Below are 15,022 nucleotides of genomic sequence, written 5' to 3'. Positions count from 1 at the left end.
GTGGCGAAAAATTACATTGTGCCTTTAAGAACAAAAAAAGCAACTCAGCTGCTTTAGTGTTGTGATTTGTTTGCCATAGCATCCTTTTATAAATACAAGCAATGACTTCATAACGCAAATAACATGACAAAGGCATTAAACTGTGTTTGGTTAACCACAGCAGGAGCAGTTCGACCTCACCAATGCATGAGTCTCCGTGTAAAAACACCACTGTTCTTGTTGCCTTGGGAAACCAAGTATTACTGATCAGTGAACTCTGCCGACGTTCGCCTTCAAGCGTGCATCTGTTGCTTCTCAGAAAGACTGTGTCATAGTGAGCCTCTACCAGTGAAAACACAAGCCACTACAAAGCCCTCTTTGGCTGCTTGCTCTCATTCCTCTCCGTCTCTTCCTCTCTCGACTATGACGCCACCTCTCCTTTTACAAGAACTGAAGCACAACACCGCTGTGTTAAACAAGCAGTGGTTATGGCATCTTAGAGGTGTTCGACTGACATGATCAGGTTGCCAAAGCGCTGCACAAACACAGAGAGCGTGCTGAAGTGAGAACCTGCTGATAGTGCAGAGAGTGTATTTATGTGTGAGTGGGGCTTTCAGTTATAAATACATTCTGCTGTGTGGAGTGGAACTGGACTCATTGCTGGCACGGACAGGCAGCTCTGGGTTTGTGGTCAGCAAACCCAAACCAGCCTATTCTGACATAGCTGGCTAGTTTTGCTACTGTCATAGGCGCCATTTACACCACCTCAGACATCTGGTTTATCGGCAGCACTGGTCCATGATGGTAAACGCGCTCACACGTTTTTAATGTCTGTGAGTCATCTTTCATGTTACGTAAAGAAATTTGCTTTAAGTATTGAGTTGACAAACCTGATAAATAAAACCATTACAAAAAGTCCATTACAAAATCTGCACTTTTTTTTTTGTCTATTTTGCAATTATTGGTGGAGAAATCTAATAAATACCAAACTACACTGTTATTTATGGCTAAAAATACTATCCAGACTGTTTAATAAAAATTTGCATTTAAATTATCATAAATTCACAGTTATCTACATTCACAATTGTCAACTAAGTATATCTAGATTCTAAATATTATATTATATTATTAGTTTACATATGAATTGTTTCCTATTATAATTAAAATTAATTTAAATAAATAAAAAATAATGAAAAAAAAAAAAAAACATTTCCCAAAAAAAAAAAAAAAAAGACTAAAATTTCTTATTTTTTTTTTAAGGGCAGGTCCAGGATGATCTCTTAAAATAAAATATATAATATTATAATTACTATATATAAAATAATACTAATATATATTTGTTTGTGCAGGTTATTTATTTATATATTTACCAATTAAACAAAATTATTAAACAATCTTTACATCCAGCAACAAGAAAAAAAAAAAGAATCTAGATAAACTCAGCTGTCCAAAATCCAATATCGGTCAATCTCTAACTAGCATGCTGTGCATTACCTGTTCTTCAGTTTGAGCTTTGCAACAGGACTTGTGTTAAGATGCTGAATTCAAGTTAAAAACAGTCTCTTTTAAAAATAAATCACAAGACCCCTGCATCCTGTTTTATTAGAAAGGCACCCAGCAAGATTTTGAAAGTTATGCACAATCCTACTGCTACTAACGATGACAATTTTCTTTTCTTTGATTAGAAAAAACCCAAATGATGTCACCCTCTAAAATGCTGCTGCCCATTAGCGTCGGACGCAACAAAGTGGATCATTATCCGAGATCACTGGCTGATCTTACCTGGTCATACTCCAGCGCTCCTGGATAAAGCGGCCAGCCCAAGAAGAGCTCAGCGATGACGCAGCCCAGTGACCACATGTCTATGGCCTCACAGAAGGGTAAGCCCAGGATGATCTCTGGAGCCCTGGAACACATTATCAAGAAAAGATGAGAATTAATGGAGTGGTTACCTTGACAACAGGCTGTTGATTGAAAAGCAGTGGGACGCTTCATTACGAAAGCTCCAAAGAAGGATGAACAAGCATTTGTTTGGATGAGCGAAACGCTCAATATGAAATCAAACAAATCATTATGATAATATCAAGATGATTTATACACATCATCTAATTTTAAATGTAACATTAAACATGATTTTATGATACACAGTAGTTTGGGTTTGAAACACCTATGTAAGACTCATCTCACGCTCACTAAAGCTCAAGAGTCATGTTTCGCGTCCATATTGATATGATCCTGAGCCTAATGACGCAGCATTCCTGGTCTGATGAAGCACGAGTCTGCTGTTGGACCTGGGCTTTGACGTCAACGGGCCCATGCACATCTGCTACCGTGACAACCAGAGGGAAAACGCTGGCTGCCTAGCGACAGATGAGGACTGATCTAAACACCAAAACTGGGTGATGACAGAGGAGGAGTCTGATGACACACAATTAACCCTGGTCAAATAATCAACCACAAAGCAAACTCCTGAGGCACTAAAGCTCTGCTGTATGTCCGAGCTTCACACATGTAACACCTAAAGGATACACAGTTAAAACAGTAACTGTTGCCACAGCTATTGATACCAGAATATGTCATGACAGGTCACTAGTAAGCGGCTGTAACTACCAACAGTACCCTACCTGTGTGGTAACAAAAGCCATTGTGAATAATTCACTAATGGCTTGGCTATGTGACACTGCCTTTTAAATTCAAGGCTTTGAAATCAGGTTACAGGTTTTTCTTTATTGCATTTATTTGTCTCTACAATTACGCCATCTGTAGTCTTCTTAGCCAAAGGTGTTGCGGCAGCAAATGCTGGGATTCATTTTAAGCTGCTCAACCCATGATTTTCACTCACAATGACAAGTCATCATCAGAGAGTCCAACAAACAACAGTGCTGGGATGGTCTACACAGTGCAATGCTAGCTTTGTTTGTGCAGCTATCAGGGGACAAGACTGCGTTACAGTATTTAAATGCAAACCGAAGCAGAAAGAAAATGCAATAATCTTGTAATGTTTTGGGTGTGAAGCAAAGTTTAATTGCTTACAGTTGGGAAAAGAAAATAAGATGAAGGACCTTTCATGTGTATTACTGAAATATCCTAAGAACCAGACATTACATTTCATTATTAGGAACAAGAATAAGAATAATCAACAACAATTATTATTTTTGCAAAATATATTTAAATAACAATAATAAATGCATTTAATACAGCTAGATCCAGAAAGAATCTGCAGGGTTATTTCTTATAAAAAATACATATAATAATAATAATAATAATCATAATAATTATTATTATTATTATTATTATTACTTGGATTAATATTGTCATCATTACAATTATTATTACTAATATTAAAAATCTATTTGAAATAAAAATTATTTAACATAGCTAGGCCCAGACAGAATCTGCAAGGTTATTTTTATAATAACACAATAATAATAGTAATTATTATTATTATCATTATTAACTCGATCAAAATATTATTAAAAATAATACAAATATCTAGCCTGGGTGCCAGCCCGAACCCCGCCCACAACATTTTTTGGACGGGAAGTTCGGTCTGGACTCGATCCATTGAGGAGTAATTATGCTCGGCTCCCAGAAGGCCGAGCCAATCAAATTGCCAGGGCGGGCTTTAATCAATGATGGACAGGCTATCTGCGGTTACGTAACCACCCAAGTCATCAAAGAGCGCTTGGGTTGAATTGGTTTTCACCAACTATGACTGCAGCTGGAGAAGTAAGTTGTTTAGATTCCGCTATCACGTCTGCAATAAAATAAATCGACAGCGCATTCATTTTTAAAAGACGAACAAAGAACCGCAATCAAGGCATTTGTCGATGGGAAAGATGTGTTTGCCGTCCTTCCAACGGGATTCGGCAAAAGTTTAATTTATCAGCTGGCTCCGATGTTTTTCAAGCCAACGTAATGGGTATCGTCGTGGATGAAGTTCATCTCATTTACAAATGGTAAGATTTAATCTGACTGTCTGACTTAGAAAGTAACTCATAACATAGTGACATGAAGCAAATGTTGTAAAAAATATATTGTAACGTTACCTAACGTCACTTACTGCGTTGCTCTGATTGGTTGTAGGTCTATCCAATTGAGTGCAGAGGTTTTTTTTTTACTGGTTCGGTTAAGACACGCCCCATAATTCAAGTGCAATGGAGCAGTATCAGACTCACATTCTGCCTAGAATATGAGTATGACGAAGTCAGGCTAACTAATATCAATAATATGTTTAAAATAAAAATAATTTAATATATCTAGGCACCAGACAGAATCTGCAAATTTAATTATTTATTATAAAATATAATTTAAGTAAGCAATAGATATAGTTAATAGTAATACATTATTTTTTATAAATAATAATATAGTTAGGTCTAGACAGAATCTATGGTTTCCCTTCACATCTTCTGCAGAGATTATGAAGAAATATTTGCAGAATGGATTTAAACAATGCAAACTGTGGTAAATAAAGCTGAAACTACTATAAATTCTTATTAAATATATTTTAAGCAACTAAATTAGGCACCATATTTAACAAACAATTCAGCATGGTTCATGTACAGATCCCATTTAGCTATTCATTAAATGTCCTGCAAAAACATGTATTTTATTAAATATAGTGAATAATAACATAAAATTACCCATGCCATAACATAACCCACTACAGAACATAAGAACACAGTTGTTAAGAACTCTACAGACAGTTGTTGTTTTCACAGAACTACTACTGTTTCAAGCACTCCGGTTATTAAAACTGTGACACGAGAGGCTATTTTCTGCCCTGGTTACAGTTTGGCTTAGCTGACAGTACAAACATGAGTATGTTTGGCACAGTGACAGAACAAATGGAGTCTGATATATTCTGCACAGATCTTACAGACTAAACCCCAATAAACCTCCAGCATAGCGATGGGCAAACAGACTAAATCCAAAGCCTAACAATAAACATACTACCACACTTCGGCTGCACAGAGAAATCCCATAGCAAGGGGCACTGAAGGACAAGAGGCTATTAGGCCAAATCCTAAATGATAACATGTTAATTTTGCATACTGCCAAATTATATTGTAAGGACAATTGGTTTCTGCTCAAAAATTAATAACTCAGGTTTAAGAATGCCATTTACATCATCGTGGTAAAAAAAAAAAAAAAAAAAAAAAAAAAATTCCCAGTCAGCAGGAAGTCGCATTTCAGGTAAAAGAATCAGGGGAAGTTACAGAAATCAGGTCAAAAAAAAAAAAAAAAAAAAAAATGATGACATAACACGGCAGGTCTGGACTTCCCAACTCAAACAAAGAGAGTTACTGTTAAGACTAGAGGCAGCATTTGCACCCGTGTTATGTTTGCTCGAGTCCAGGCCAGACTTCAAATGTTCAAGCCTTTTCCCCTGGAGTAAGATTAGATTTCATAGTGCTTATTTCAATGCAAAGCTCAATTTGTGAACAGCAGCCAAGAACAGCGTGGACTAAAAACAAACTAACAAACGGTGTGACGTTATTCTCATTTTTAATTTCACACAACTACACGTATACAAATATTTGATAACATGAGTTATTGAGTAAATGTTGAGATGGTGACATTAGGGCTGCACGATTATTGTAATAGTAATTATTAATTATGATTATCATTGAATGATGTTTATATCATTGTTTGAAGCAACCGCATGCCATATTTTAAAAACACTCTAAACTGAAAAACTAATGCTTTTCTATCGTATTAAGCCTCAAATGTGAAGTGGATTGGTTTATTCATGTTATATATGCATGGTATTATTATACTAAAACTAAAATTTAAAAAAAAAAAATGGAAAAACTCTTCAGATAACCTGTAGAAAGAGATTTTTTTTTTTTTAACCATTAAGAAAATCATAAGTGGACTTTAAACGATTACGTAATTGTGGCATCCTTAATTGTAATCACGATTAGAAATTTGATTATTTGTGCAGCCCTAGGTAAGATGCAATTTCATTAAACACAGACATCTCTGCCAACATGATAATGATGATAAATGCCTAGTATGATGAATTCAATTCTAGAAAATCATTTTAATTTCAGCGAAAAAAGACAGACCTGACGGTGCGAGAAACACACATGGAGCTACTGTTGCAACAGCCATAATTCTGATGGATATGGGGTTATTTTGGAACAAATACAGATTTAATTGTCCTGACCTCTCCAACAATCAGATTTGTTTTGGACCAGCAAACAACATTATAAGGTAAGATAAAAAACAACAGCAACATGAGAATATTCACCAATACTGCATCAACTTTACCAACAGTGTTTTCAAAGGGAGGTGTTGTGTATCCACTGTTCTCTGTCGTGCAACCTGACTCCACCAAGATCATGTTTTAAAGACCAAAAGAAAGACTAAAAGGTGGAATTTACCAAAAGTGCTAATGGGGGCCACAAGGTAAAAGGCCATATTCTTTGAGTCAGTACGAACCAACAAGTCAGTGTTTGTCAAGCAAGGCCATTCTAAATTTGAACCCCTGTCCAGCATCAGTTATTTCCTGTGAGATCAGGGGATGGGAAGGAGGGGGTCCGAGTCATCTGGTTCAATCTGCAGGCGGAAAGCCTAGAGCGACCGCAGTCTAAAGCAGCTACTGGGACGGCAAGCCCTGACCACACAATAACCTCTCGAAAGGCCAACGGAGCTCTGCAGCTGTTCAGAAAACAAGCATAGGGCACATCGTCTAGAGAGCACGACAATCAGGGTGGGATTTCAGCCAGGGGATGTAAAAAAAAAAAAAAAAAAAAGAAAACACAGAAGGCGAAGCGTGTCAGGGGACGTGAGATTAGGGAGATCAGCTGTATCAAAACCGCTGTCAGCAGTCTCTCACCGTAAACAGGCAGCGTGTGAGGGTGTGGGAGTTTCAGAAATCCGCCCCCAGCTGATCATCCCAGCCTAACCCCTGGGTTTTCAACGTCTTGTGTTGCTCACAAAAGGGGCGAGGACATCAAACTCTCTCTGGCACGAAGTCAACCGCCCAGAGAGAGCCGAATATAATCACGTAGATGCAGCAGATGATCCACACGTGCCTACCAGGAGTCAAACAGTGTTAAAGCCTTTCAGTATGGCTTCTGTGAACGGGAATGAGAAGACATGGGTCACTGGGTTTTTTCCGCCCCTCTTGCTCAGCGTCCAGTCAGAGAGTTCTCGGTAAACAAATCCCACCCAAACACAGCTTATCTTATATCCTACTGCAGAGAGCAGTTATTCGGACTTCCCCTACAAGTCATCCAAAAGTTTTCAGTGAGGGCCACAATGGAACATATATCATGGCACTTTGAAAAATCTGAAAGGAAATTTAGGTTGAGTAACACAACCCGAGCCGTTATGACATCCTGTAGAGTACTGGACTTTTAATAACACGCAAAAGCCCCTTTCAGACTGCACATTGATCTCGTAAAATTGCCGGAGTTTATGTAGCCCCTCACTATCCACGTTGAAGTTGTGATCGTTCGCCAGCTTAAGTTAAACAGAACGCGTCACACTACATGTCACATCATAATGTTGTGTCTTTACCGGATGTGTGTGAAGGTGTGAACGCACACACAGATTCCGGAAAATCACTGGCAGTGTGAATGAACCACAATTAAACGATCTTGGGACACATTATCCGTGTATTTTCCTGAATTTCTGTGTGAAAAAAGCTCAAGTAACATGAAACATGATTGTTAGCTGCAAATCTGTCAGGCAACACCTCTGACACCCCTTTTTCAGATCTGTTAGACAACACCCACAATTTGTTTGGCAGTTTTAGGAGAACCTGTCCTGAATAAGTACTACACTTTTAACAATAAAGGTTCTTTATTAGCATCCATGGTTCCATTAAGAACCTTTAACATCAACGGTAGGGGTGTAACGATATACCAAAGCCACAGATCGGTTCATATCACGGTTTTGGAGCCATGGTTCGGTTTGGTTCGGTTCTGTTTGCTGTGGGGGTAGGGTTCTGTGAGTGGCTGCATAAGAAAACTTGACTGTACTAGTCATGAAGATATAACTTTGTGGACGCATTCTTTTCATTACAACGCACTGAAACATGGCATATTCTTTTACAGTGGTGTTCTCATTATAATTTTATGTAGCCTATATGACAGATTAATTATGCAGATTTTACTCTTACTTCCTTTTCAAAGTGATTCAAGCAATTTAAAACCATCATGGCCTTATGCATTTGAAGTGTCCCAGCAGTGTAGGCCAAGAGAGTATCACAATACATACCGTGAGTGGTGTATAACGTTTTGTTTTGTTTTGGATTGAATATCCTGTAATCAACGGAACCTTTTGATTGCACAAAAGGTTCTTTATAATGGGAAAAAAAATCTTTAGATTATTAAAATGTCCTTTACACCATTCTTTTTAAGTACTGTTCACTAAGGTTCTTTGGGGAATCCAAAATGGTTCTTCTATGGCATCACTGTTAAAACCCCCTTTTGGAACATTTATTTTCACATTTTTGTACATTGGCGGGAGGGGGTGGGGGGTGGGGTTGGGACTGGCAAGCACTAAAACAATTCCCTTAATTCCTATATCCAACCATAACACAGTCATGTGTTGCAAAACATACAGACAAGCTAATGTTTTTCTCCAGTTAACGCCCAAAGGGTACAACATACCACTCATAGCTAAAGCCTGGCTTGTGCACAGTCCCTTAGTTCTAGAAGCAGAGCTTACAATGAGAACACATTGGCTAGAAAAATCACATTCTGTTAGACCTTGCAACCAGTGCTATTCCAGAACAGAGTTTAGGGTTTATAGCACCAACCAAACCATTTTTTAATGGAAGTTTAATGGAAGCATTCCTGAGGTCACAGCTAAACAAATTCCCATCAGCGGGTTTAGGTTATGAGAACGGGTGAAATGTGAAGCTAAAACAAGAGGACACAGCAGTTTATAACAAAGTTTAGTGAGATACAGCAACATCAAAACATATTAAAGCAAGCAAAATGTTTACAATGAGTAACTGAATCAGTTTTTAGAACTGATTCACTAAAGAAAAATCTGGCTTAAAATATAAATAATAAAAAAAAAACTTTAAAATAAAAAAATAATTAATATAATGTTGTTTAAAGTGCTCTTATACTCACGAATCATAAGCAGGAGTGAAACTAATTTACTGGTCTGAGAAAAACTTGTGTATATATATATATATTGTATATTGTGTATATAAGGTTTTACTTTAATTTGCACTAAATTAACTGCAACTGAAATAAAATAACTATATAGACATATCTGAAAATGAAAACAGAAAATATATAAAAATAAAAATTTAAACAAAATATCAATAAAGCTATAAAAGCATTAATTATATTGAAAAATAATAATTCAGGTAGACCAACCGATAATGTTGCCAGGTAAACAAACCAAGTTCTTTAAAAAATAAAACAACAACAACAAAATTAAGCTTGTTTTTTTTCAAGCTCTTTAGAGACGGAAGTGTTGTTTGCATGGACCGTTATGAGGCAGAGGCACCAGAGCAATAAACAAAGCCTTTTCAACGCTGCATCATTTTAGCTCCCACCGGAAATGCTGAGAAATGCAGACAGTCTGCCCGGCTTCAATGGAATCAATGTACATTAGACAGAGCTGAAAATAATCCTCTATAAAGCGTGATGATCTCAGGAGAACAGCTATATTATTAGGTATTGATTTGGTTTTGATGTTCTTGAGAAGACGAAAGGCTCCTAACTGCTTAATGTCTAATGATGTGGCTGAGAATCTGTAGTTTTTTTTTTTTTTTTTTTTGACTCTGTCTTGAATCTGGGGCAATATTAACATGGTGTTAAACAGAGTGCTGCATTATGATTGGTAGTTGAAAGTAAATTCAAATTAGTACATTTTCAATAAGAGAATGTGTAACGAACCATTTGTAGAATTTTCCAAATCCACTCAACTTTGTGGAATTCTGTAGACACAGATTCAGTGTTCTTTTAGTTTACTCCTAAAGACAAAAACAGCCTTTCATGTGAAGGTTTTCAGTAGGACTGGATCTAAGTGACTAAGGTGATACGAGACTCTGCAATCGCTCTCATAAACTCTTGATGCCGTAAGCCCTGAAGTTTGGGAAGCAAGCCAGAAGCTTCTACAGATGAAAGGTGAACCTTATACCAGATGGCATGTAAAACAGACTCCAGGTTCTAAGGAAGGTATAAGGCTTCACACCTGTAACCTATCCTGTCCCAATTCAAAATGTCGAACAGCAATGGTAAGCTGTTACAGGAAGGGCGTGTGATCAGGTTTCATCCTCAAGCGGATGACATACAGACAATTAAATATCATGATGATCTGACAAATGGATCAAAGCACACAAACTGATTCCAGGCTCTTAAAACACAGTTGGCAACCACCACACATAAACCTTATCGGTCTGATTTCAATTTCGATTTGCCGCTGACCTAATCGCAACCAGCAATGGACAATTTGCATGACGCATCACTATGTAAACACAGTAAAATTGATCCTACATGCATCTTGATGCATTAAATGTGAACCAACGTTCAAGCCAGGGCTGCACGATATTGGGAAAAAATTACATTGCGATATTTTATTTTTCTGCGATATATATTGCGATATGAAATCTAATTAAATTTTTTCTTACAAACAAAAATGGGGTGAGCCACTTACATTCTCATTTTAAATGAGTTAAACATCAGAGTATTATTTAAAATTAGAGTAAATTATTTGTTTGTAACTTTAGGATATGGTTTTGAATTGTTAACATATTAACTAACATGAACTTACCACGAGCAATACTTTTGTTACTATATTTATTAATCTTTGTTTATCTTAGTTTATAAAAACCCAGGTGTTCATTGTTTGGTAATGTCACTTCACAGTGCATTAATTATGTTAACAAATACTTTTGATTTCAACAATGAAGGCTATAGCCTAAATGTTGAAATTAACAATGTTGTAGAAGTGCAGTTTAGTAATAGTAAATGTTAAATAATGTAGTTAAATAGTTTAATAAATATAACATTATTGTAAAGTGTTACAGATTTTTTTTAATACACCAATTTAGACGTCTCGTGAGTTCAGTGTTGGACAGGTCAGTTTCATTAATATTGAATCGGTTCAAAGGAATCATTAGTTCGCGAAATCAGACGTGTATGGCACGTGTTGTGTAATTATCTCGGCAGTTTAGGATATCGCACAAGATTTGACAACACAGAAAACATTTCATCACTGGATAGGTTTTTTATTTTTTTTTTTCCGACACCATCGTGTCAATTGATTTTGATTAATATGCGCGAGGGAGAGAGAAAGACAGCGCTCGTGTTGAAGACGGTGAAGTTGAGCGCGCGCGCGACCTGGGCGCGCTCTCTCTCTCTCTCTCTCGCTCACTCTCTGCTCGTTCTTATATGCGCCCTGTTAAACTGACAGGACTTAAAAACACATGCAAATGATAAACTTTCACTCTATGATGGTTAGACTGTGCAATTAATCCGCGAATCACATTCGTCAAGGGCCGGGGAGCAGCCCGTACGGTTAATGAATAACGGGTCAACTACGATGTGACTATCGTGGATTCGTACATCGCGATATCGATGCTTAAACGACACATCGTGCAGCCCTAGTTCAAGCCATTCTAGACAGAATTACCTTCAAAAATCTCTAGGGATAAAAAAATGCATCAGTACCTTCATGTTTACTGGTTGATTGTAGAGATGTTTTAAATTATAATGGCCAATACTGGATCTATAATTACCTTTGACAATTTTCATTCATGAAATTAAAAAATAAATAATAATAATAATAATAATAATAATAATAATTTAATGACTCTGTTAAAATGTAATCTTTGGCAAATCTCAGAAAGAGTATCCATTATTCATATTGGAAATTATAATATCCTAAATTCACTTGTAACAAGCCTTTATTTTTTTATATCTATAATTTAAACAAAATTAATAAAAAAAAAATATTATTGGTGCATCTCCTCCTCAAGATATTAGAATTTCAAAAAAAAAGAAAAGAAAAGAAAAAAAACTCTAAAGTGATGCTATTGGCAGTGCTTGTCATGTGGCTATGCTAAAGTCAGTCATGTTAAAGGGTCAAGATCAGACCATCAAGCTCTCTAAGACCATCAAAGTGACTACACAACCTGAGTGAACACCCAGAATAAAAAAACACGGTGTCTCTATTAATGACAGACACGTTAGGGTTCAGTAACTATCATCTGGTAGGAGGTCAAAGAGCATTCAAAACCTAGTAAACAAAGCCTGACCGAACCCACTAACGCTGTGAGGAGTTTGCAATGCATGAATGCTGCATCAAAGGGCCTGGGATACACAAACAACTAGATGTGTGCTTTCCTAGATGCTCTTTCCAAGTGCACCATACCACCGAACCCTTCAGGCTGTTCATTAGTCCAGGAATCTGGCCAATTAGATCTTCTTCATTTGAAGCGAGAGCAAGTCCGCTCCAAATGGGGGCCAGGCATTCACGTGATCTAAAACACACCGACAGAAAGCAGATGTTCATACTTACGGTCATTCCTCAGGCCACAGATGAACGTGGGTCTTGGTCAAGATGTATTATACAAAGGGATGCATGAAGACCATAGACTTAGGGGGAAAAAATGTCACAAATGCAGCTGCTAGTGATGATACATTGGCCCACTTATGCTTTTAGAAGCTGCGCAGGAGGTTGCACTTAGTTGTGCATTATATTCGAACCATTAGTCTTGTTTACCATGAGGTTTCAAGCAACCTAAGTGGGAAAACGTGCAAAAAAAAAAGAAAAAAAAAAGTGATGGCATAAGAATAAATGGTTGACTTTGGGCAAAGTCAAGGTCTCAATTTTGAGAGCACTTTAACTGAATGATTCACTCCACATCTTCCTGAAGCAAAAACATATTTGTTAAAGCAGAGGAGAGACCAGTGTGTAAGGACTTTAAACTGTATGACTTATAAGGGAGAAGATGAAAAAAAGACAGAAAAACAGAAGTGTCGCATAATGCTTATTATGGGTGCTTATTTGGTTTCAGTGGGTGTGCCTGCACAGATATGATAGTGTCTGCATTTTAAAATAAGGCCAATGACTTTCACACTTTTCTAGGTATGAGTTAAACTGCTAAAATGCACAACACAGGATATGAAAAACCACGAAAATGGCTAAAATTAGGCACAGCTATGGTTTTGTTTATCTTGAGAACAAAAAAACTGAAGGCAGCAAAATCCGGGAAAAACAAGCTGACATTTACAGGCAGTACCAAAAATGTTCCCTTTGCACATAAAAACAAGCACCAAATTATCATTCCAAAATTATGCGAGTTCAGCAAAGCCAAGGACCCCGAAACCGCATGGAGGGACTCTCTCACCTGCCCAACTTTAGGGTTTATAGTGCAGGATTCTGAGTACAGACCGCTGGTTATTTGAAGAGCACACACAATCCATGGAGGCCAGCCAGACTTGGGTCCCGTCACTTGGCCTTCTGTTAAATGCAAGCGGATTGTTATGCAACTGCCCTGTGTATATCGGTTTTCCTGGGTTTTAACACTGTTTCCAATGTTCTGACACCATTATCCTTCTGGTGGTTAAACAGCCTGTTTCAAAACCCAGAGCTAAATGGGGAAACCTGGAGCTGATTTGAGCACAATCAATTTTGCAAAAAATGTATTTCCCACTTAAAGTGACTTCATCAACTGTACTGGGTTTCTTAAAGCAATCTCCCACAATCTGTGAGAGAAATTCATTTAGACATGGAAAGGATGTACTTTTAAGCAGCTGCTATTGGATACTTCAAAATACTTTTGTTGAGAAGAAAGAATCCTATGATTCAGCCAAACAAAGGCAGTATAGGTGTCAAGAAAACAACTGCAACTCTCTACATTGCGAGTAAATCACTCGCATATGTGATTAAATCTTCACTCTGGGCGACTAAATGAGGTCTTATATTAGCAAATGGCTAATAAATTCTCAGATTTTACTCACCAGTGTGTGAGTTGGAGGCCAAGTATAAGTTTAGCACACATATTTTCACTCGCTGAACACTCTGACTGAGCGCTTCAGGGTTTCACTCTCTGTCAAGCGATCTATGATTTTTTTCAGTAAATCTGAATGGATGCGCAGCGTACCTGTGTTTCACGTACTGTAAACTCTAGTGTAAAGGCACACGACTCGCCATTTCTTTGGTCAGAGCAGAGAGAGCGAGGGAGTCTTACATAGGGCCCTATGAAATCAGTTTTATTTTTTCCTAAATTCTGTTTTATTTTTTTCCAAATTCCGTTTTTTCTTTTGTTTTTATTCAGCCATTATAAGCCTTTGTTCTTGTATTTCAAGGTTTACCAAGCCACATCGCTTCAATCCCAGATTTAATTGTAATGACCTACTTTGAATTTATTCATTTTCAATTTTACAAATTCTGTGACATTCCGCGTTAAACTGTGAATTCCATTTTTATGACTGGATTCCACGATTCCGTCTGCGTTTTCCGCATAGCAGAAATCAGAGGGCACTACTTACATACATGCAGAATTGATGCTCTACATATCAACTATATTCTTCGTTGTATTTTTCTTTGGATTTTTTCATCTTTTAAGAACTGCCGGGTTTTCCTGTCAAATGATTAATCGTGATTAATCGCATCCAAAATAAGTTTTTGTTTACATAATGAGTGTGTACGTTTTATATTTATTATGTATATATAAATTCACAACACACACATGCATACATTTAAGAAAAATATGCTACGTTTATATATTAAATATATTTATCTATAATACAAAAATATAACTATAGAAATGTATACACAAATGTAAAAATGTTCAAAATATATACTGTATGTGTGTGTATTTATATATATACATAAATAAACAAAAAAAAAACATATAAACAAAAACTAATCAATTAATCAATTAATCATATAAAAGCACTAATATATATTAGTATATCAGTCTGGTGAAAAAACTAAACAATTTACTAGCCAATGGCGATTCAATTGCCAAAGTGTACGTAGAGGGTTGAACAGGATGAGTCACTTCAGGAGGCCATAAAAAAATTAATGCCGCCTAATGACCCTTTCCTGTAGC

General features: G+C 36.9%; 1 protein-coding gene across 2 annotated transcripts in view; it reads right to left on the bottom strand.

Annotated features, from left to right (window-relative positions):
• Window positions 1–15,022, bottom strand: part of LOC109060824 (homeodomain-interacting protein kinase 3-like) — a 38,983-nt gene that overhangs the window by 16,336 nt on the left and 7,625 nt on the right. For both annotated transcript variants that reach the window (XM_042715274.1, XM_042715273.1), the window contains exon 3: window positions 1,762–1,885. In XM_042715274.1, the coding sequence (XP_042571208.1) occupies window positions 1,762–1,885 (124 nt within the window). The remainder of the gene's footprint in view (window positions 1–1,761; window positions 1,886–15,022) is intronic.

Source organism: Cyprinus carpio, chromosome A25 (assembly GCF_018340385.1).
Source record: "Cyprinus carpio isolate SPL01 chromosome A25, ASM1834038v1, whole genome shotgun sequence".
Taxonomy (NCBI): domain Eukaryota; kingdom Metazoa; phylum Chordata; class Actinopteri; order Cypriniformes; family Cyprinidae; genus Cyprinus; species Cyprinus carpio.
The sequence above is the reverse complement of the archived record's forward strand: the minus strand, read 5'-3'. Positions and strand labels throughout refer to the sequence as shown.